The following is a 24,360-nucleotide window of genomic DNA, read 5'->3' as shown; positions in this document are numbered from 1 at the left end:
TGTGCCGCCAGTATTAACCTTTCATCTTTTTGGTTTGAATTTGCTTCTGCTTAACCATTCCTGTGTTCATTCCTGATCAACATGAGGTTCTTCCAGAAGTTTTCTATACTTACAACTATATTTATGCATTTTCCACATTTCTTGCCTTCACACCTAGTCCTTCACCTTATATTCTTTTTTTGTTTTTTTGGCACATTCTGTTGCTGCTGAGTTCTTCCAGTGTAAGGCAGGTAAGATGTATAGTCAGAACCATAGCAAGCTTGTCTAGCACCTGGTGCTGTTCCCTGATATGATGCATGTCAACTCTTAAACTGAAGGGCCTCTTTTCCAAGTTGAGGACAAGAAAGGATAGAACTTTGGCTTCCAACTGTAGACTGTAGCAAACCATTTCCTACAAATGTAGCAAGCAGCTTGCTAAGTACAATATTACCCACAAAGAAATTATAGTATTGACATTCATTTCTGGCTGCCAGTACTGCAGTAAAGCCCCATATTGGCAGCTGCAGCTCATGCACCCTAACACCGTATGTTCAGGGCAGTGGCCCCCTTAGCCCCAGTCTAGCTATGCTTCTGTGTAAAGTCAATAGGGTCTTGAATGTATATTCATTTCTATGTTGGACAGAGGCCCCCCTAGTTACAGTGGAGGAGCCCACTGTCTACAGGAAAGACAGAATACAGACTGACCCATAGTCAGAGCAGGGAGAACAACAGTTGCAATAACAATTTTGTAATTCATTACTACTAACAACAGAAGTTGCAATAATATGTCATGTAAAGCAAGACATTCTTACATGAAAACATAACCATGAAAGGAGGAGGAAGAGAGAGAGAGAGCAAAATGAGTAGAATGAGCTGCTTCATCTGCAGGAGACTCATAGAAGTGCTGTGGAGTCATACCCTTATTTATTTCAATAGTTTGTTAAATGGGGTAGTAGACTGATCCTAACTTGACCCATTTTAGCCATAGTCAAGGAAAATGTAGGATATACATGTGTGTGTATATATATATATATATATATATATATATATATATATACACACACACACACATTATCTATATATATGTATATATAATATGTATGTATATATGTATGTGTATATATATATATATATATATATATATATATATATATATATATATATATATAATATATATATATATCTTTTATATTGGAGACCTGGATTACTGAAGCAACAAAAAAGTAGCAAGTAAGTTTGTCAGATTGTTATTAATAAATCTTGCCCAGGATTTCTAGAAGAACAATGACAAAAAAGTCCTGTAACTGTGCTTGTCCTATCAAGTCTTAAGGTGGTTGCATGGTGGTTTCAGAAGATGAAGAAACTGTCATTCATCTCTGAACTTCTTTGCATTCGTACAGGTCCTTAAGGTGTTTCATTCCAAATATGAGGCAGTGAAGATGTAGCTTGTCTAGAGTTTGTAAAGACCCTAGAGATGTCTTGTAGGGGTCTGTATTACCATGTCGAAAGACATGTTTGCCAAGCATGTCCTAGTCGACACAGTAATATCAGCTTGTCTAAAACCTGAACGGCCGAGTCAGCAAATTTTTTCCCAGGGGCAAAAAATCACTTTGCTGTACAGAAAAACACACTTTCAAACCCTACACCGTGGGGGGGGGGGTTCACCCCCACACCCCTCGATGTGGGGGGCTGTCCCTGTCACACACCCCTAACTAAATATACCAACTCCGAGATTGCATGGCAGTGGGGAAAAGGGCAAATCCCCAATGATGGCTGAGTGTTTTTCTTTCCCCTGGGAAAAAAATTCACTGACTCAGCCATTCGGGTTTTAGACAAGTTGATATTACTGTGTCAATTAAGACATGTTCAGCGAACATGTCTTTCGACACAGTAATAAAGACCTTGTGGCATGCCTGAAGAGTGGAAACAAGAGTAGTACCTAATGGAGCCTCAGCTTGAGATACCTATACACATATGTATATATAAAACTAATAGATGTATATATACACATACATAAACACACACATGCAAAAAGTGTACAAGTAATAACTATATATATATATATATATATATATATGTGTGTGTGTATGCATGTATGTATATATATATATATATATATATATATATATATCTATATATATATATATATGCATATACATATATATATATATATATATATATATATATATATATATATATGGGTCTACTGTATATATTCGAAAACTCACTTCTTCGAATTTAAACAGTAGCCCAGCGGTTATGCGAAAGTGCACTTCAGCAAAAGTGCACTTCTGCGAACATCGGTTCAACGAACCGATAAAGAATACAGTAACCCCTGCACACCCCCCTACTTAAATATACAAACTCCGAGATCGCACTACAGTGGGGAAGCACATAAATTCCCTTTCTCCACTGTACTGTGCTTCGGCACCTGTGTTCCTTAATGGTTCTTTGATCCGTTCTTCACAGAAGTGCACTTTCGCGTATGTGTGTGTGTGTGTATATATATATATATATATATATATATATATATATATATATATATATATATATATATATATATATATATATATATATATATACACTAAATAGGAAACAGAACAAATAAAAGCTGTGTTAAACCCTCATCAGCAATGCCTTCAAAGGAGTTCACTAGAAAATCAGTCACACTGTATCAACATGTTTAAATAGAATGCAATTGGAACTATCTTATTAAACTATCTTATTAATTTTATTGACTGATTTTTTTTTAATTCTCTTTTTCTCTTTAAACGTGTTGCTATTGTGAGACTGATTTTTGGTGAATTCCTCTGAAGGCATTGCTAAGGAGCCGGAGTGTTTAATAAAGTTTTTTATTGGGTCTGTTGCCTATTTGTGATATTGTTTTCTGTTGCAGTTGTTAGTAACTTTATATAACATTAAGTGCATCATTTTATGACAGAAGCAGTAAGTTATGCTGATAAGAAAAATGCCTAAATGCTAAGGTGTACAGGGGCAGGTTGCTTTAAAAGTAGGTAGTTTTAAAGGTGCCACACTTACTATTAAGATTTTTTTTAAAGAACCCGGCTACAAGAGGTCTATAAACTTTGCCAACATTGTCTTAGAGGAGGTACATTTTTTGTAGTGTAAAAGTCCAGTGCATTGTCCATGTAGCTTCAAACTGCAAGCCTTACCCTCATACTATGTCTAAATCAGTTGTTTTTACAACTAGTATCTGGCATGTGTTTATAGCACAACGTTTGTAGGTGTATTTTTCTTCATTTTCAATATTGTTACACTTTTAATCACAATGTGTTATGTCCAAGGATTCAAGAATCAGAATTTTGACTTAAGATGATACATCTCTTTTACATCATGCTAGAGGTAACCAAGATTTGCTTACTAGACTTGAAAACTTCTATGCATTTGAACATGATTGTTCTTCATAGTAATATAGTGATCAGTTTTAAGTTCAAGTCTCATACAAACCCGTCCCTACCCTAACTTCCACTATTAACAGTTTAAATCACTGTTCACCATATGTTATGCATGAGTGTCTTTAAGTGGTCGATTTTAAGTTCAGGTTTCAAACAACCCAAACATTTCCCTGTCTTCCACTATTAACAGTTTAGAAGCCGTTCACAGCCTCCATTTCCCATTTTTACATATGGAGTCAGGGTATCACAACAGCCATGATCATCATCTAGAGGTAGTTTTCACACTGCTGAGTGGTTAGCCCTGCCCTGGTTGTTCTTCTGTACCACATACATGCACCCACACTCACACCTATGGCCAATGTAGTGTGTCCAGTTCACTTACTCCATGTCTTTGGAATGTGGGAGGAAATCAGAACACCAGCAGAAAACCCATGCAAACACAGTAGTGACATTCAGACTCCGCAATGAAGGTACCCCAGCTGAGAATTGAACCAGAGAACCTCTTGCTGTAAGGTGACAATGCTACTGTTGCACTACAATACCTCCCTATAGAATCACTGTTCACTATGTATTAAATGCATGTGTATCTTAAGTATCTTGACAGGCTGCCTCATATGCTGCCAACATCCTGGGGTCTACTACAAGCCTGAGGGATTGCATGCTCCTTGGGAATAAGGTTGTGTAAGCTTCATATCAAGAATCAGTTATGATCCCATAATGTGATTTGGTATGATATGGTATGATACATGAAATGATGTATGGTTTATGTTAAAGGCTCACAGTACTTTTTAAGCTTTAACAAAATTTGCTGAAAAACAGTGTTTGCATTTTTGGGGCTATAGAACTCATACATAGCAACAGCTCCCAGACATTTTCCAACCATCATGATAGTTCAGTGAGAAGTTTAAAGTCTTCTGTTTTTGCTGAGTCAGTAGCATACATTGAAACTATTCCTGTCTCACTAATGTAACTGATATACCAGGAGAAACAGGAGAATTTTAATTATTGGACTCAATTATCATCTAATCTGCATGTCAATGAGTCGCCAATAATTACCACGAGTGCTAATTAGCACTACACACACACACACACACACACACACACACACACACACACACACACACACACACACACACACGCACACACATTCAAACACACTCACACATACACTGACATACGTCTTACCTGTACACTGAAGAAAATTATCCATAAGTGAGATAAACAACAGTTTCAATACAAAAAACAGCAGCACAGTACAAAAACAGACAGTTTGACCATGTACCGAAGTAAAACCAATTCTTTTATTTAGCACAAAAACACCAGTGCTTTTTCATGATCAGGCAAGTAAATTCTAAAAACAATCTTTGTTTAAATGACATTCAAAATTGTCATGTGATCTAAATTAATTAAATAAGCTACATGGCTGCAACACTGGTTTTAAAGAAATGGCATCATTTATGCCATGGAAAGTCATAGCTTGTAATCTAACAATCCATTCAAATTCAGACCACTGTGTTGCAGTAGTCACATCACCACATCTCATAGATGTGGCTGTGAGTACAAGAATGGAACCCAAATATACCAAATTCAGGGCATAATTTTTAAAGGGATATTTTCATTTTATTGATATCTTTTTTGTCTGGGAAGGTGGTGAGGAAGCTTTGTCAGATTTTCCACACAAATTAGTGATAGTGCCAACTTTTTGAAATTTTTCTTAGCTAAAAGTCAGAAGGAGATTACCTTCATGGATGTCCAGGTATAAAACTCAAAAAGTGGAGAGTTAGGTACTACCATCATAGTTTCATGGGTGTATACTAGGCTAACAAGCACGTAGAAGCCTAGCCACCCCAAAATTGACCCACAAATTTGGTTTATGTAGGGGTGATTTACTAACTGCGTTTGTCCATCAGATACATAGGCACCAGTCCAGGGGTGAATTTCCAATTACCCATCCATTGGTTCAAGTTGAGCTTAAACCGGGTTAAGGAGGAACTCTGCTTCACGTGAATGGGGATCCTGCTCAAGAGAATGGAAATTCTCTGAGAAACATATGTCTCACCAACATTCCTGTTTATGTCACAAGCAAAATTTAGGTCTTTTGATCTAATAGTTCTAATGCTGTTTGTTTTGCAGATGTTCAAAAGGTTAATCAAAACAAGGTCCAGGGATGCCTCATACTCCAGGCAAAGATCACCTCTCAGTAGTCTTTATGATACAGAGTAAAGAGACAGGGCTTTGAGGCAAAATCAGGATGGGACATTTTGTTTGCTCTCTGTAGTCTTCTGTAAGAAATCTTCGTGGACATCCAGTCGCTGCATGTGTCTTTTCAGGTACTTACAAAGTAGGCATTATACTCTATGATGAGTCTGATGAGGGCCTAGTCCAGTGGTACAATGACCTCTCTAGATCTAGATGTCATGCCCTTAATTAAAAGTTGAGCAACATAGAAGGATTTTCTTACTACCTTGGATGTATTTTGGTTGTAGTCTAGGTTACTGTCTATATGAGTTCCCAGATCCCTGACTAGTGAGTCAACCTTTAGGGGTGTTGTATTGTTGGCACAGTTACTTGGGGTGGCTGATTTCCCGAAAGTTACTGTAATGCATTTCTTGGCACTGAGTTTTAAGCCATGACTTTGGCACCAATTGTTTGACTTTCCTGAAGGGTGTTTTTGTCTTATGGGGGTTCAATGAATGCTCACAGTTTGCAATCATCTGCAAATTTTGTCAGCCAAATTGGCCTTGACCTCCAAGAAGTAGTTACCAAAGAGGAGCAGGCCCAGCACAGATCCCTTAAGGACTCCACTGGTGACCAGCCTCTTTGTGAAGGTGGCCTCACAAATCCTAACCTTTTGGGTCTTGTCCATGAGTCAGCTAGATGTCCAGTGTGTTGTAAAGGGGTTTATGCTTAGTTCCATAAGTTTGTTGACAATGCTTGCTTGTATTGTATCAAATGCTTTAGCTAGATCTACATAGGTAGCATGTACCACTTTCCCCCTCATCCATTGTCTTAGTGACTTTTTCAAAGAAGTCTACCAGGTTCATTTAGCATGACTGCCCTTTGATAAAGTCAAACTGGGATGGACCCAGTGTCTGGAGGGCTGTGATGTTCTTGTTGATAGTTTCCAAGATAATTCTTTCCATGGCTTTGCAAGTAAGTCTAGTCACACTAATAGGACTGTAGGTTCCAGAATCTGTTGAAGGCCCTCCCTTATGAAGGAGGATGATGGTTACAGTCCTCCATTCTCATGGTGCAAAGCCTGTTTTAAGACTGTAGTTAAGTTGCGACTCCAGGGGTCCTTATAAGTTATATTTTAGACTGTTCATAAGGCATGCCAGGATATTATCAGGGCCTGTTGAGGCTGTGTTCTTTGCTTTAGTGACTGCATCCAGTACATGCTCCCTAGTTATAGTTGGAGGGGTTATGTTTGAGGGTATTATTGGAGAGTTGGTAATGCATGGGGGGGTAAAGTTGGAACTGAATTTATAAGCTAACAGGTTCACTATACTGCCAGGCTCGGTGAATGTGGCACCATTAACCACCAGTTCAGCACACTATTGTGTGCTGCCCATAAGGTTTCTGACATAGCTGAAGAAGTGCTTATGGCTGTCTTTCATCTGGGAGGCTGTATTAACCACAAAGTTGGCTTTGTTTGTCCTAATTAGCCCTCTTTGTTACATATTTAGCTTGGTGAGAGAGTTTTATCTTTGTGAGAATTAGTCTTCCTGATTTTTGCCATAATCTTTTTCCTTTTGTTGTATGTCGTGTTTAATTTGGGATGCCCCAGGGCAGTTTGTTTCAGGGGCTAGGTCTGGGCTTACTTCTAGTAGGTACAGAGCCTCTTTGCAGATATTGACATGGTTGTTTGGAGTTTAGAGAGCAGTTTAGCATAGACTGCTGTATGCTCGGAGTGGCATGGAATTTGTCAAACCAGCACTTAATGAAAGGTAGTTTGTCTTGAAATAGTTAATAACTGCTACTGGTTTTACTAGGTTAGAGAGTTGATTTTGATTTACAGCTTTATGGTCGGACCTTACCAGGGAGGATGAGACATTGGTTGGTGGGGGGTACAATATTCTCCCATATTTGTGAGTATGAGGTCCAGTATGTTGTTGCCTGCACTGGCAATTTTCACTATTTAGACAAGGCTATTTGTATTTACAATTCCAAAGATCTATTTGCCTGTAGATTTGAGGGCTTGTAGGATTCCCAGTCTGTAGAGGGGTAATTAAAGTCTCCCATCAGTAGGTTGTTAGGTTGGATGGAAAGTGTCTGCAGTAAATCCAAGTATACATTGTGAGCCTCTTGGGATATGGAGGGTGACCTATAGCTGGCTAGGATGTAGTACAGGATTTTGTCTGTGGTGGTTTGCATGTGGAAGAACTCCAGCACATCATCCTGTTTGAATAACCTGGAGGTGTGGTTGTTGTTGGTGTATATCAAGACACCTCCACCTTTAGTCCTTGTCTGTGCAGCTACTGGTCTAAAAGTGCGGAAAGGAATAAAACCTTGCAATTCCAGGATACTTTGTGCCACTTTAAGGTATGAAGAGGGCTTAGAGTGAGTGTAGCTTATTTATTTTATTTTACTTAATTATATCAGTTTTAAGAACACAGCTGGCGATGTCATATGGCATTACAGCAGCATGTATCCAAGCTATTTAAAGGAGTTAACCACAGGTATTAAGGAAGTTTATAATCTGCTAAAAGCCATGTGTGATTTGTGTTGAGGGGATCTCCACATGAAATATTAAGATAGGCAGTACAAAACAAATGGTTTGCATAGAATAAAGATGATCAACATGTGAACTGGACAACTTCTGTACCAGCAGTGTACTCAGTGGATAGTAACAGGATTAGGAGTGTACACACTAATAACAATGTATACTAACAGGCAGCCAAGAAATCTTGGCTGACTTTGGGGGCTAACCAAGATTTTTATGTGTGAAAAAGGAAAAGCAGCAAGGTTCTGTTACAGAGGGAAAACACTACTAATGACATGAAAATCTGTGTTAAAAAAGGAATTTGAGTGTCAGTCTTGTTCCATGTGTAGGCAAATTTCTAGAAGCCCACATTTGTTTTGCATTTCAATTAACATGTCTTATTAGAATCCAGGGTAGTTCACATCCATTTCAGAGTGTATTGCATGCAATACAGTCTATGTTGGTAAAACAGACATTTAAAAACATGCATAAGCATTGTTATGCTATAAAGAACAAAAAATTGTTGAATGCATTGCTTAAACACTAATTTAATTGTTTTGGTTTTAAAGAGATAATATTTTTTGTATTAGATCATGTTAGCAGTGTTTTTCATGGGTAACTGGGATGATGAATTTGGGGTATGCAGAAATGAAGTGGCAAATCAAACTGAATTCTAGTGTTTTTCTAGAATTGAATTATAAATGTGTTTTAAGGAAAGCTTGTAGGTTAAGAGGATGTTAAGTAATTTTAAAAGCGTTTCAGTGGTGTTAGTATTGGCCATAGGCGTGAGTGTGTGTGTGCCTTCTGTGGAAGGTTGGGCGCTGGGCTGGCAACTCGACACCATAAAACTCCACTGCCAGTCATGAGTGGACACATGATCCGCTGTGGCGACCCCTAACCAGGAAAAGCCAAAAGAAGAAGTAGTAGTATGTGACTTGTCATGTGAGTAGTGTAGTATTGTATAAACATGGAAAGTATAAATCAAGCCATTCTGATGAAGACCTTTTTAGATTTAAAATGATAAACCAGTGATTCTTTTGTTAAAACAAATTTCATATTTTAGACTCAGTCTTGCTTCCCGGTGTATTTAAAGTGTTTTTCCCCTTATCCCTTCATTAAGTGCCATGGGAACTTTTATATCCATGAGAGCTTCTACCAACTCGGGCAGATGAGACCTCACTTTAACATTAATACTTCTGACTATTTAGTTGCTACATTCAAAATTTGTAGTTATGTATTATGCAGAATTTTAAATGGAGTTTGTTATATTGTATTCCGTTTATAGTGAAGTAGCCTTTTCATCTTGCATTATTAACAGCGTAAGTAGAATGGTTCTGCATTATCATCATGGTGTGCTTTTTCATAATTTGCTCACTATTTAATGTCAGCTTAGTTGAGAATCACAATTCCAAGAAGTTATGCAAAATTTTGCAATAGGAAATGTATAGAATCCCTTTTAATTCAACCAAACTTTTTTTCATTTGTCTTGAAAAGTCAGATTCATTCAAAGAAATCTTAAGTGATTTTTCATACCCAGTATTTAAGAAGTATACTGGAAATTAAAGTAATGATTAAAAAGAGAGGGTGTGCGTTCAGCAAATGAAGGAAGGGGGGAGGAAAGAAAGAAAGAAAGAAAGAAATCCAATGCAGCATATCACGCACAAGCACACAAACATAGTGTGCAGGTTAAGAAAGAAGATAACAAAAGAGGAACAGCACTGCTTAACTTCTACTCATGAATCATCAGCCAAGAACTGGCAGGTTGCAGATTTACTTATATACAAAGTTTTCTTCTTCACTAGCTACAGAAGATTATTGCTCACATTTTTCTAACTGTATTAATTTTACAGTACTGACATAGTACTGCACTTCTATACTGCGGCAGTAGGAGACAGACCATTCCTCTCAACTTTTTTGCACAAGAATTCCGGACAAAGACAAAAACAATACAGGGACAATATATAACTATTACTTTAATTCACTTAAAAAGTTAATATAACATCAGGTTTTGCATTAACATGCCTTTCTGAGCAGTAACTAGTATGAAACTCTAATGTCAGGCATGATTGACTGACTGCAAGCCTCAGCAATTTACCACAATGTCAAACATTTTTCAAGAGACAGGGCAAAAAATACGAGCAGGAACTTTATGCTAAGTCAGGGACAGTTGAGAGCTGTATAAGACAGAAAATTCATCATTATTCTTGGCAGGAGGAGCAGATGCATGGTGCTGAGGTGATGAGTCTGTCAATTCCAAGACATTCATGTTACGTTTATGCATTTTATTCTGCCGGAATAGTATTGCCTTATTCCATTTGCAAAACTCTATGCAATTGGCTTTCTAGAGCAATACTAATACAACAGTGTACAGCTGATACAGAACTGCAATGTTGAAGCATTATTTTACCAAACAAATAACAAGCACATTTGATTCGGCAGGTTTATAATCATGCTACAGGTCAGGCACTGAAAATGTATCTTTCGGCTTTTCCCGGTTAGGGGTCGCCACAGCGGAACTCCGGTCCGCTAATGATTGGCAGCAGATTTTTGCGTATCGAGTTGCCAGCCCTGACGTACAACCTTCAATGAAGGTACGCCCATTCACAGATGTTTCCACACAGAAGACGCTTTAGCTGAGAATCGAACAGGACAACAAGAAAGTCCTTTGAAAAGTAGGAACATCCAGCTAAAATTCAGGGCATCTAATTAGCATAAACTTTAAATACCAAATAGCACATAACTTTCCCCACTTCCAATACACGTGGGATAAACTGAAAAACTTTTTTTTAAAAAGCAGAGAATGATAAAAATGATAGATAAATATAATCACCTTATCAAGGAAACAGTGTAAAATCTGTAGTGTTTAATGGGACTGTATTACAAAATGCTACCACATAATGTCATTTATTTTTTAGTTAAGAGAAAGGGAGATGCAAGATTTGTGTCCTCTTTCCATAAAGTGCTGCTGCCAAAATATGTTGGTCATGTTGTGTGTTTTTTCCTGTGTACCAGTCAGCTTCAAACGCCATGTGTGGTAAGGGGGATTCAGAAAATTGTGTGAAGGGATAAATCAAGCCTGAAAGTGGCTGCACACCTCCAAAAAACAGAACATCCCATGCAAGGGTGAATCAGGCCCCAAAATAGGAATGTTCCTCCAAAATAGGGGCAACTGAGAAGTCTGCTGCAGATTCTCAGAGAGAAGTGATATAATGTTACCAAAATCTGAGAAGTAAATATAACCTCAGTATTTTGTTATGCAAAACACAACTGAAAGTAGCTCACTTTCATGAGAGGCCACATTCTGTTTTGATTGTTTCTACTCAGTTTCTGTTCTGTGTCCATCACTGTGAGCCTTTTATGTTCACAAATCAATAAAAATACTCATTTTCCAGCCATACTTTAAATTAATATTAATGGTTTATTCCAGCTGTTTTAATGGTTTATTCAGTAGCTTATTTATACACTCCTCTTGAGGGGCCACAGATTTGTAGCTTACATTTTTTAGTCCCAGACAGTGCTTCAGGAAGGACCCAAAACTAACAACTGTATACTGCTGCAGTGAGACGGTTGTAACAGTGTTGTAGTAATATTATTTAGAGGCTCACCTGCACTAATAAGTATAAAACTTTGGTAACTGACTAGGATAGAAGTTAAAAAATCACTTGACAGTTACTGAAGAAAATATTGGGAATTTTCCTGAAGCTGTGGGCAAAACTTTTCCATCAGCAGCATAGCTGTGCATGTTAACACAAATATACTTGCCTGTTTTGGTCAAAACTTAACAATTAAAGAGTATGTATTTCTAATGACAGTGTAGTAGTGAAAGCAATCCAGGCATAAAAGTCTTTCACCATGAAAGTAGTTAACAGTCTAGTCATCATATAACGTTATTATATTCTTGACCCAAAATTATGTTTCATCTCATTATGTCATTTATTGTGACACTACATTATTAAAAAACTTTCAGATTCTGACTGAGATCAAAGTTCAATGCTGATATAGTAATGGCGAGCTATCAAAACAAGTACAAAGAGCTTAGAATATTATAACTTGTAGTACCTGTTTATAGCAAGGAATTTATTCTTGCAAAGGTGGATATTAAAAACAAACAGAGAAGTCTGTAAAAGAATGTTGTTTTGAGGTTGAAAGTTTATTACTACATGCATAGAGCTGCTAAGTATAAATTCCTTTATAATGTCAGTATAGCTACATATTATTCATTATGTCTGCACATCAGAAAATGTTAATCCCTAGTTGTATTTTCTTTCCTTTTAGATTTCTGTTTCTGGTGGCGGACTACCTCCAGTGAGCACTTTGACGAATATCCACAGCCTTACCCAGTCAGCCCACCACAATCCACAGCAGACACAGAATCTCATAATGACGCCCCTCTCTGGAGTCATGGCCATTGCACAGAGTATGTATTGTGTGATACAGAATTTCTCCCTTTTCTAAGCATGACATTTTCTTGTTCTATAAAAAATATAGCTGTTCAACAGTTAACCTGCAAACAGAAGCAGGTTATGGATGTGGCTTAAAGTTAGAAATATATTCCTAAACATTAAATTAAAAAATATATATATGTTGCTTCATCATCTGTGAGAATCTACAGAACTGTGAAAAGCTCACACATTTGCGAGTATCAAAACTTGGTGTGTTCAATATCTTGTCAGTCTGTAGGGGAATCGAGCTTGCAGGCAGTGCCAGCAGTGGGCAGGTGGACAGGGCCAACATTCAATTAGTAAGCGGGGGAGTGACTTGGAGCATGGTGGGGCAAGGTCAGTGGTACAAAATGGATATGCCATCCTAGGAACCAAACCTCCTTGCAACAAATTGTGCAGACCAATTAATGAGGAAACAGTTAAGAAAGAGTTTTGTACCATTATAGAAATGCCCACAAAAGCAATATGAATAAACAGCAGGGAAAGTACAAATCTGCTGTCCTAGAAGCAGTAAACCATTGCATGAGGTAAGTATGCAAAATCAAAAAGAATAATGAAATAGCATCAAAAGTTAGGGAGAAACATAACATGTAGGAAGCCCAGGGAAACGTGCAAGAAAAATGAGAACATGTTTAAAGTCTAATTAAGGCAGAAAGAAGCAGAGTAGGCAGCCAGAAAAATCAAGGGCTAAAAATCAGCAAGGGATAGCTAGATCATTATTTACAAATGAAAGGTGGCTAACCAAATACAGCAAGTAGAGACCGTTAAAATCAATGACTGATGACAGCGAGTTACAGAAGAAAGAGACCTGAAAGAATTTCAAATGTTAAAGGCATGTAAAACATTACAGTGGGATGGAATTCATCTGAGAACTGTTGTAAGACTTGGATGAGAACTGATAAAGCCACTAACTAAAGTACAGCTGTGCCCTTCAGTATAAGTCAAAGCGATTCAGAGGCTAGAAACTACTGACATATCAGTCTGACCTCATTTGTAAGACAACTTAAGGATTTACTTCAGAAGAAATTTTTTTTGGAAAATAAATTACTGTTGAAGGACATCATTTTGAAATATCTGGAAGTAAGTGGGCAGTGACCCAAAGAGGCTTGGATTTATATGAGGGAAGGTTGTTAAAGTCAACAAGAGTTATTTGATTGTGTAACCCAGAATTTAGATCAGAAAGGGGCTACTACAGAGATGGCATGATACCAGACAACAGGTTAATGAAACAATCATAAATATGTGGAGTGGGTCCTTAGTTGGTAACATGAATTAAAGATCTAACTAGGCAATAGGACATAATTTCATAGTTAATGTCCACCAAAATGAAAGGATAGTGTTGAGAGGGTAACACAAAACAATGCAGAAAGATGGAAGGAAAAGCCTCAAAGTTATGCAACAAGTCTGATACACAAGGAAGTATAAAAAGGATGGGGACACATTTGAAAATACTGGATGAATGGGGAAAAACTATGGTATCTTAAATTCGTGCAAAAAAGCAGGTACTAACAATACATCTTGGAACAGAGTACCTAGAGGAGGATTACACAACTGGAGCAAAATTGGTGGTAAAGCAATAGCAACAACAAAAAAGGAGGTTATTGGTTATTGGTCACAATTCGGAAAGTTAAAAATGGGGATTTGTCATAACAGTAATACACAAAGTTAGATGGTGAATGCATGTGTGTGTCTGCATGTCTGTGTCTATGTACAGTGAAAGCAAAAGTTTAAAGGGACCTGGAAGGTGGTCATGTCAAATGAAATAAATGTAAGCATATGACCACCAAGCAGTTACCTGCTTTGGATAGAGCATTTTCAGCTACATCCCAGGACAAAAATACAGAAAGAAAGCCAAGTGTACAAAATATGAAAGTGTACATATGAAACTGTAAAATGAAGAGGGAGTTCAAAAATCTTGGCAGCGAGTGGGTGTTAGAAGATAGGTCCTCACCGAAACTGAAGCTAAGCCTGCAGAATGTACCTGCATGAAAAGGACTCGGCTGTTTAATTTCTTTGCTTCTCTGTATTAACTTGTGTAATTTTTGCTGGTTTACCGGTGCTAACCAGACAAGTTCCAGACAGCTACTACGTTCAGTTTAAAAAGATGTTAATTTTGTTTTGTAAACTGGTTTACTCACTAATTTTATTCATCACTAAAGTCTGTGGCTTTTGTTTTCCCATAGGTTTAAGCACATCCCAGGCACAGAGTGTTCCTGTAATCAACAGTGTGGCCGGAAGTTTGGCAGCCCTGCAACCTGTCCAGTTTACTCAGCATCTCCACAGTCCACACCAGCAGCAACTCATGCAGCAATCTCCAGGTCACATGACACAGCAACCTTTCATGGCCACAGTGACTCAGCTACAGAATTCGCACAGTAAGGCTCTTTCTTGTAAAGGGGGTCACTGAGGGCCGCTAGACTGTGCAGTAAAAATAGTCATAAAAGAAATTAGCTGAGAGTCATGGTGCAAACAAGATTATCTGGTGTTCTTTATTACTTTATTTTAGTGATTCATCTAACTGTCAGGTAAATAACCCTGTGAGAGTTTCTGAGGAATTTGTTTGCATTATAAGAGGAGCACTGCACTTTTTTTGTAGCAGATATTTAAAAATTAGACTTACAAGTTATACATTTATATGTTTCCCCTGTCTGCTGAGCAGTTTCTACACTATAATTTAGTGGTCTGACTCCTAATCACAAATTTCCTTAGAAATCAAGCATTTGCTGTGGCTGGTGCTTCTATATTTCTACATATAGCTTCTCTGCAGTCTTTTCCAGCAGGTGCACAGGTTCTGTTTCCATTGTTTTCATAAACACATTTTCTGTCTGTTTTTTTGCCAGAGTCTTTCTGACTTTCTGTTGTGTGCATCTGCTTGAGGACTTTTACTTTCTTTTCTTCATTTTTATGTGGCACCTTACTATTGCAGTCACTCTGCCGTTGGTGTATGAATAGTGTTGTGATGCAATATGCTGTCCACATACCTTTCTGCACCTGTGTAAGCCGTGATGCATTTCTACCCAATACATGGGAGGGGATGGAGCCAAATCAGAGATGAAATATATTGCTCAGAGGGGGCCAGTCTTTGTTTTGCTGTTTACCCATCTGCCAAATCCTTCCTTGGTCAGGTTGAGTTGTCTGTACTGGATCTGTAAATTGAGCTCAGGAAAATCATCAGTTACATAAGCTTTGCTATTCCAGTTTGCCTTTTATATAATTTTGTTTACCTGGCAGTGTAAACTTGCAAAACCTTTTTATGATATGTTTCCTGTCTCGTCTGGTTCCTGAAAATTGACTTCAGCTTGGATATTATCCTAAGAGTCATACCTTTGCTTGTATGTTTTGCTATATTTCATAATGAAATGTCCACAGTGGTATCCTGCAATGTGGGCTTCTGTATTTAGTATGCATACCTGATGGAAGTCATGATTCAGGAGTTCTAGCATCACTGGTAGAAGTGAAGCTGCAACTACAGTAGTACACAGTACTGGGGTGAGAAAAAAAGTAGCACAGAAGAGATGAAAAGTCAAAAACAACATAAACAGAATGAAGAAAAGTGACTTAAGTCATATACATGCATTGTGTGTCCCCACTCATACCTTGAGTGGTAAATGTACTTTGGAGCAGTACACTGGCCCCTAACAAAACGAATTAGCAGATACTAAACATTATGTCATTTTTACCCAGGGTGGAGTCTTTATAACTGTATGACAGTGCACACATATCTACATCTCCTGAAGTGATGTAATGCCACAGCTGCTGCAGACCAAACTCTCTGTGTTAGTATGCTACAACAGTGTTACCACAGATCTGGAATATAAGTCAAAAGTACAAATAATAAAAGAATAGACCACACTGTAGATACCTCTAGGCACATAATAAAATAAGCCACACTGTATGATGGCACAGAGTCATATAAACTAAAAAAAAAAAAAAAAAAAAAAAAAAAAAAAAAAAAACAGTACTTCAGAGAGGTAAAGTTAGATAATAAGGTAAAGGAATGTAACTTCTCTGCTGATGTGCCCTCTTTAAAATGGGCATTTAGGCTTTAGGGCTCTTACCTAGATAATGAACACTGCATAATGTAGTGTAAGAAAGAAGACAGCATGTGGATTTTACTAATGCCTGAATTGATCTGAGTTGAGGGTATTTCTCTTTTAATAATGCTGGACAAGCTACTTTTGTGCATTTGAATTCTTCCTTTGATGAAACATATATGAATGAATTCTAGGTTTAAAAGTGATTAACTGAAATGTCCTTTTTTGGTCCTTCTAGTGTATTCACACAAACAGGAGCCTCCACAGTATTCCCACACCGCTCGTTTTCCATCAGCCATGGTTGTCACGGACACCAACAGCATCAATACATTAACTAGCATGCCCTCCAGTAAACAGGTAATTCTCGTCAAACCTTTTGTCTTCATTTGTACAAGCTGTCACTGTCCACAATGCTGGAGTAATAAGGAAGTATTAAGAAGCCTTAACACTCAACAGGGTTTGCACCATACCTCTCAACTGCTTAGAGCAAGAAATCTGGACAAATCCATAAATAAAGGGGAGACAAAGGTCCAAAAATAGGGACAATTTTTAAATATTGTTCTTACAAACTTAGAAAGTTGATGTAGTAACAGGTTTTGCATTAGCATGAATTTTTCTGAAAGGTAGAAAGTCTGAATCTCAAATGCCTGTCATTATTTTCTAACTTTACTCCTCAATGACTTGCCAATGATTTGCAAGAAAACTACAACTGTATGAGAAACAGACCGAAAACAAGAGATAAAAATGTGGCCATTCTGTGAAAACCTGTACAGCTGGGAGGTATGGCACTCTGCACTGTGTAAATGCAGAACACAAGGGGTTATGTATTATTTGTTTGAATTTGTGGACCAGGGTAAAGCCCTGAGCTCAATGTACCAGTTTCAGTCTCAATGTCGAGAAAACCATAACTGTAATACAGATTAACTTGACAGCACAATAGGTAACAGTACTACAAGCAGAACACATGAAATAGAATAATTGTGCAAGTGTAGAACATTTCAGTAACAAACAAAAATGATGTTTCCTACAGATTACAGTGTGTTCAGGATACCACTATTTACATGTTTAGATAATCACAATTTAAGAGTAAGAAGAGAAAAGGAAAAATAAATAAATATAACGGGGAGTGTAAATGAAGAAAGGAGAGAGAAACAAAGGTGTTTAAAGAGATTAAGTAAAAGTTTACAGGCAGATGAATTGATGAAATAAATTGTTGACAAATGTAGAAGAGGTGTTATGTGGTGTGTCCTGTCTGCAAGCACAAAAGCAAAGTTTTGCTACAGATTACAGTATGCTCAGATTACTATTATTTACATGTTCATGTATTCACTTATCTACAATATAACAGGGAGATGAGAATTAGAAAAAAAGTAAAAAATAACTAAAAGGTGGTAGAAGGGATGATGAATAAAAGAGGGAAAGCAAGATGGCTACAAATATTTGATAAGAGTCTACAGACAGGTTTATGCGATGAGTGAGCTGCTAACAGAGGTGGAAGAGGTGCTATGTTATGTATGATACTATGTTTAAAAAATTTTCTGCATTATTTTTTCCACTTAAGCAAAGTGTTACAATACTGAGCTCCATAGCCACTATACCCCCTAGAGGGTACTTCCTGACTATGATGCAGGTCATCAGGGTTCAGGTTACAGACATAGTACCTGAAGAGCTGGTAGAGAGGAGCATGATGTTTAAACTGGCTGCTGATTTTTCTAGTCTTAGGGAGAAAGAATATTGTTGCCTGCCACAGGATAACCCACTGGTGGAGACCAGAAGGCTAGATATGGGCATACTGATTTGTGGATGAGCCAGTTTGAGTAGGTTGTTAGGCAATAATAAGGAAAACAGTTCATGGTAAAATGACAGACACTCAGGACACAGAGGTGCCAATAGCACTGTGTCATTTGTAATGCAAAAGCAGCATAGATATTAGCAGCAAAAATGAAAAAAACAGTCCTTCTCAGCTGTCAACTGCAGCTACCTGATGCTTGACTCTTTCTTAGTACGCTGGTAGTATGTGTACATACAAAACATTAATCACCCCCTATAGAAAATAGAGACTGCCCCACAAGGTAAAGTGGGTACTGCAATGGGTGAAACAGAGAAACAAAGTTTGAGTGGGTAAAGGGGGAAAAAAAGTTTCACCAGAAAAACATGCTGGTCCTACCATAGTCTGTCATATATGTTTTTGTATTTGGAATTTATGGCCATTAAAATGTACAGTTTTTTTTTTGCTCCATCTTTTATGATTTTTGTTGTTTTGGTTACTGTTGTATTTTCAGCAACTTATTTTTATTTTGTTAATTGTCTAATTGATGGGTTCTTCAAGCATGTCTGTATGGTGACTCCATTGTTTTGCTTATTACACACAACAGTATTTTAAAAATGTGTTCCAGTAAATTTACCTTCTTTCAGATTTGATCTGGCCACTGCTGCCAATTATTCATTTACAAACTGATAAAGAATAAATAAATAAACAGAAATGAAAGAATATTGTAGAATGCGACTAAAATCTCCAGAAACAAAAGTAACCAACAAGCTCATAAGCTAGCAGTAAAACTTAATATAAGTATTTCTGAGCAGTATTTTGAAGTTTAGTCACTGCTTATCAAGCACTGGGCTGAGTGATGAAGTTTGGTGTTGTTTTGTGTGTATATCGTTACCTTAATCATGTGTGCTAACTCTAATCCTATCTTTGGCCCTGATCCTAACTCCAAACTAATACCTCACTATTCAAACAAAGTATAACTAGCAATTCTGTTAGGATTTTTTTTAGTTAACCAGAAAAGGAGATTATATGTTCTCCTTTTTGTGATTAATTGGGTTACAGTTTTTTTTTCATTGAAGTGAAGTTCAAGTTGGAGATACTGACTGAGCGATTGTTGGATCATTCTTCAATTAAAGATTTGCTAATACACGCGTATATATTACATATTGTGTGTGTGTGTATGTGTGTGTGTGTGTGTGTGTGTGTGTGTGTGTGTGTGTGTGTGTGTGTGTGTGTGTGTGTGTGTGTGTGCATCTGTGTGTGTGCGAATATATATATGTATACATATATATATATATATATATATATATATATATATATACATATATACATGTATGTATGTGTGTGTGTGTGTGTGTGTGTGTGTGTGTGTGTGTGTGTGTGTGTGTATATATATATATATATATATATATATATATATATATATATATATATATATATATATATATATATGTATTCTTTTTTGATGAATGGACAAATGATTGACACCCTAAATGGCAACAACAGGTACTATGCATGCTCAGAAGATTATCCCCTGAGCAGGCAAAACCAAGAGGGCAAGCCTTCCTGCACACCCCACCCCCTGCTAATTGTAGTAACTCTCTGAGATTGCACAGTCCCTTGAGAAAGGGGAATATTCCCTTACCCAGGGATTGTCTGTCTCTTGCACATGTTGACCATCTGTTTCGCTTGATCAAATGGTATCAACCGAACAAACATTGATTATTTGAATGTTCAACGACAACCAAGAGTCCCATTTATATGTATAGTTGTACCCTTACATTTAATTAAATATAATAGGCTAGGAAAAAAACTACAATATAATGTTCTTATACAGTGCAAAAACTTGTTCCTACCTTCTCTAAAGCTATGTTATATGTACAGTTGTATAATGCAGTTTTTAATTACTTAATGTCATTATTTTTTACTATTTACCCAAACAATATATGTTACTTATTTATAATCTCTGTGCATTGTTTGTGCCTGTGGCCTGTGTCATGACTGAAAAGGGTCCCTGGACCAACCACCTACTCAGTTAACAATTCTAAGTAAATAAAAATTAGCCTATATGAGAGTTTAATTTTCTTTTAACTGTAAGTTATTAATAGCTTTTTAAGCAATAAAATAAGACAGCAAAAAATGTCAAAATTACATACTGTGCTGTCATATATGTTGCATTTTCTTTGAATACAAATAAATGACATCATTTGGAGCATCAAACAATTTATGTGGGTTTGGTGTCACCAGAATTAAGTAACAGGTGTCTTTATGATAAACTCTCATAGAGTAATACTATGCAAGTGGCAAACAAGATTTGCAAGGCAGGCAGTTTGTATTTTCATAGTAAATAACTTGTTAATTTTCCCACTGTCTGAAGCACATTGGGGGAGCCTTAAGTCTGGGAGCACAAGACTCAATCAGTTGAGCAATCAGGCACATCTACTCCTTAGAATGAATTTCCTTTGAAAGGCTTTATCAATCCATCTGCTCTCTGTTCAGCCTGAACCATTCATGATTAATTATAACTTCTTACTTAAATCTACTTTGATGCTTTGCTTGTTGTAACAGGCCATGTGGAATACAGGATATATTCTCTTAATCAAAATATTACAGGATGCTACTCATTAGGTTTTGCAGAGTTCGAGTAATTAGTACCCCGTTTGATTATACAAAGTGATCATTCTACCTTGAAACACATTTTAAGAGATAATCAATGAGCTCAGCTTTTCACAGGCCCGTTTCCAAGCCATGTAGGAAAATCTGACAGTTTGTATATATATATCTATATAAATAAATATATATATATATATATATTTATATCAATGTAATTCATGAAGATATTTGTATTGTTTGTACCTGTTCTTATATTTACCCACACAAGATTTAAATTGCCATGTTATTGGTTTCATCTGATCCAGTTTGCCAAAACATGTTATTAAAAAGCAAAAAAGCAGCTATGTCTGAAGCTTTGCTGACTGAATTTTGATTTTGCAAGAACTGTACCACAAATGTAGAAGTACAGTTGATGTTCATCGTGTTTCACTGTTGCAGTCATTACACTTGGGTTATCCTGCTGGCAGGCGACCCGAGTTCCAAAGTCTTGGTCCGGCGTCGGTTGCTGTCGCCTCTTCCCTGATGTCAGTGTGCCAGGGGTATAAAAGTTGCAACTGACGCCATTTTCTCCAGTCTTTCTTGCTGCGCTGTGCCCGAAACAAAAGCAGTTCGCAAGTGCCGGTCGGCCAACTCCTGAGATTTTCAAAATTGAATTTCAGAACCGAAGTCTTCAATAAAGCTAAGTACCCCTTGGGAAAACGTTTTCTTGCTCCAGACCGATGTCAGTAAAAGTTAATAATTGTATTTTTTGTGGGAAGCAAATACCTCATAAGGACTTTCACTCTTACTGCATTCCTTACCTAGGCCCTGACCACGACGTTACTAGTAGTCGGTTTTGTGCTAGATTCAATAAACGCACTATTAAACGTCGGTTTGATTTTGCTTTACATTATTTTGGATGAAGATTTAATTACATAATGCTGTCGGAACAACCAACGACCGGAATGTATAAAAAGTGCAAAAACAAAGAAAAAGACAGGCATCTGAGGTCCAAAACCGATGACGAAGCCTCTTCTAGGCCATTCGCCGGTTCTCAGTGAGGAGTTTTCACAGCCCCTGACACCCGCTACCTCAGAGCCACAGGCCATAACCGACAGCCACGTGGAGACACCGAGGCCTGTGGAAACTCAAGGTATTGGACCTACAGAAACTATACCCTCAGATGGGTCTGGAGCCGCTGAGCAGGCACCGGCTTCTGAGGGTGTTTTCAGACCTTCACAGCTTACAACTGAAGCTACTACAGCAGCAAAGGCAAAGTCAAAAACACCATTAAAGACAAGAAAACAAGTGCAGCATTCTCCAGAACAGTCATCCATGCCAAAGAAATAGATGCTTAAAATGTCCGAAGACCTTATTACTTTAATCAGGGGCTCCCATCCCCCTCCTGACAAAAGGCCTAGGCAAGACACTGATGCCTCTTCTCACCAAGGTGCTTCTAAAAGTCAGACAAGAGAGGTCAAAAATGATCCTGATTGCACCAGACTGGCCACCCCAGCACTGGTACCCAATCCTAAAGACTTTGTCCCAAGGCCCACCTTGGCCTCTACCTCAAATCCCTCATCTTCTGACACAGCAAAACAATCAGATTCTGCACAGTCAACTCAGAACCTTAAACCTGGCAGCATGGCAGATAATGTAGCCACTCAGACTGCACCTCTCTCTAAAGCTGTTATGGATGTAATTTTGGAAGCCAGGAGACCCAGCACTAGGAAATCTTATGCAGGAAAATGGAAGAAATTCTGTGCTTGGAACCAAGCACAAGGGCACACCCACTGGTCCCTAATATACCTCAGATTTTGCAATACCTGACTGAGATGTTGGACAAAGGCCTATCTTTTTCATCTATTAAAATCCATGCCTCTGCCATTTCAGCTCATTACAATACGGATCCTCCTATTTTTTTCACATCCTCTACTATGACAGTACCTCAGAGGGGCAAAGAATATAAAGAATATAAGACCCCCTAGGAGAGAAACCAGTACCTACTTGGGACATCAAATTTGTTTTTAGAAAAACTAACACTGCCTCCATTTGAACCAGCCAGCACAGCTAATCTAAAATTCTTGTCATGGAAAACTGCTCTGCTCCTAGCAATAACCTCAGCAAGAAGAGTCTCAGAGTTACAGGTATTGATGGCTGTGGAACCTTTCCTCATTTTTCATCAGGACAGGGTTTCTCTTAGGACGAACCCAACATTCGTGTCAAAAGTGGTCTCCAATGTGGCCTTAAACTAAACCATTCATTTGCCTACTTTCTACCCAAATCCCCAGAATAAAGGGGGAAAGACGTCTGCACGCTTTGGATATACACAGGCAGCTACGATTTTACTTGGACAAAACAAAAACTTTCAAAAAAACTGAGCAACTGTTTGTAGCATATGCTGCAGGATCACAAGGAAAACCTATTACAAAGCAGACTATCTCCAAATGGATAGGACACCGCTTCTGTTATGCACAACATGGCAAATCAGTGCCTAAGGGCATTAGGCCTCATTCTACCAGAGCAGCAGCCACTTCAGCAGCTTTCCTCAGAGGGGTACCAGCCAAAGACATATTAGAAGCTGCAACCTGGAGCTCAGTGCACACTTTTACCAATCACTACCACCTACCTCTCTACTCCAAATCCAGAGCAGGCTTTGCCATTGCAGTTCTGCAGGGCTTGTTAGCCAAGTCCAATCTAGAACAGCCACCCAACCTCAGCTTTGGGATTCTACCCAAGTGTAATGACTGCAACAGTGAAACACGATGAACATAGTACAGTTGTGTACCTACCATAAATGTAGATGTTCGAGTGTATTCACTGTTGCAGTCCAGGTTACCCACTCACCATCCCCCTCTTTGCTGGGACTGTTCTGTACTTCTCAACTCTATACAACCTATGTGGTGTATTTGCTTTTAGAAGAAGAACATTTTTTAGTGATATATGCATGGTTGTTTGGCATATTTTTATCTTTGCAGCCTTCATATCTGGGGGCACCTGACATCTGGGGCAAGAAAAACTGAAGAAAATGGCATCGGTTGCAACTTTTATACCCCTGGCGCACTGACGTCAGGGAAGAGGTGACAGCAACCAACATCGGACCAAGACTTTGGAACTCGGGCCGACTGCGGATCGCCTGCCAGCAGGCGAACCCAAGTGTAATGACTGCAACAGTGAATACACTCGAACATCTACATTTATGGTAGGTACACAACTGTACTTTCTAGGATTATGTGGTTCATTTAAGACTAGTAATTAAAGTGCTTCTATCAAATTACTCAGTGCCAGTGGTCACCCATCTTGCTGTTAAATTTGAATTAACATTTAAGACACCTAAACAAACTTTAGTGTTAAAAAAATAAAAGTGACTTTAAAGTGTCATAAAGTGTTGCAACTTACTTAAAATGTAGCAGTTGATCCCTGCTGC

General features: G+C 38.0%; 1 protein-coding gene across 2 annotated transcripts in view; it reads left to right on the top strand.

Annotated features, from left to right (window-relative positions):
- The window catches only part of HNF1B (HNF1 homeobox B), a 264,716-nt gene that overhangs the window by 216,929 nt on the left and 23,427 nt on the right, over positions 1-24,360 (top strand). For both annotated transcript variants that reach the window (XM_044054583.1, XM_044054584.1), the window contains 3 exons: positions 12,373-12,514; positions 14,723-14,914; positions 16,812-16,930. In XM_044054583.1, the coding sequence (XP_043910518.1) occupies positions 12,373-12,514; positions 14,723-14,914; positions 16,812-16,911 (434 nt within the window). In that variant the 3' untranslated portion in view covers positions 16,912-16,930. The remainder of the gene's footprint in view (positions 1-12,372; positions 12,515-14,722; positions 14,915-16,811; positions 16,931-24,360) is intronic.

The sequence above is a fragment of the Protopterus annectens genome, chromosome 13.part0 (assembly GCF_019279795.1).
Source record: "Protopterus annectens isolate FY-2018-M chromosome 13.part0, PAN1.0, whole genome shotgun sequence".
In the NCBI taxonomy this organism is placed as follows: domain Eukaryota; kingdom Metazoa; phylum Chordata; order Ceratodontiformes; family Protopteridae; genus Protopterus; species Protopterus annectens.
The sequence above is the reverse complement of the archived record's forward strand: the minus strand, read 5'-3'. Positions and strand labels throughout refer to the sequence as shown.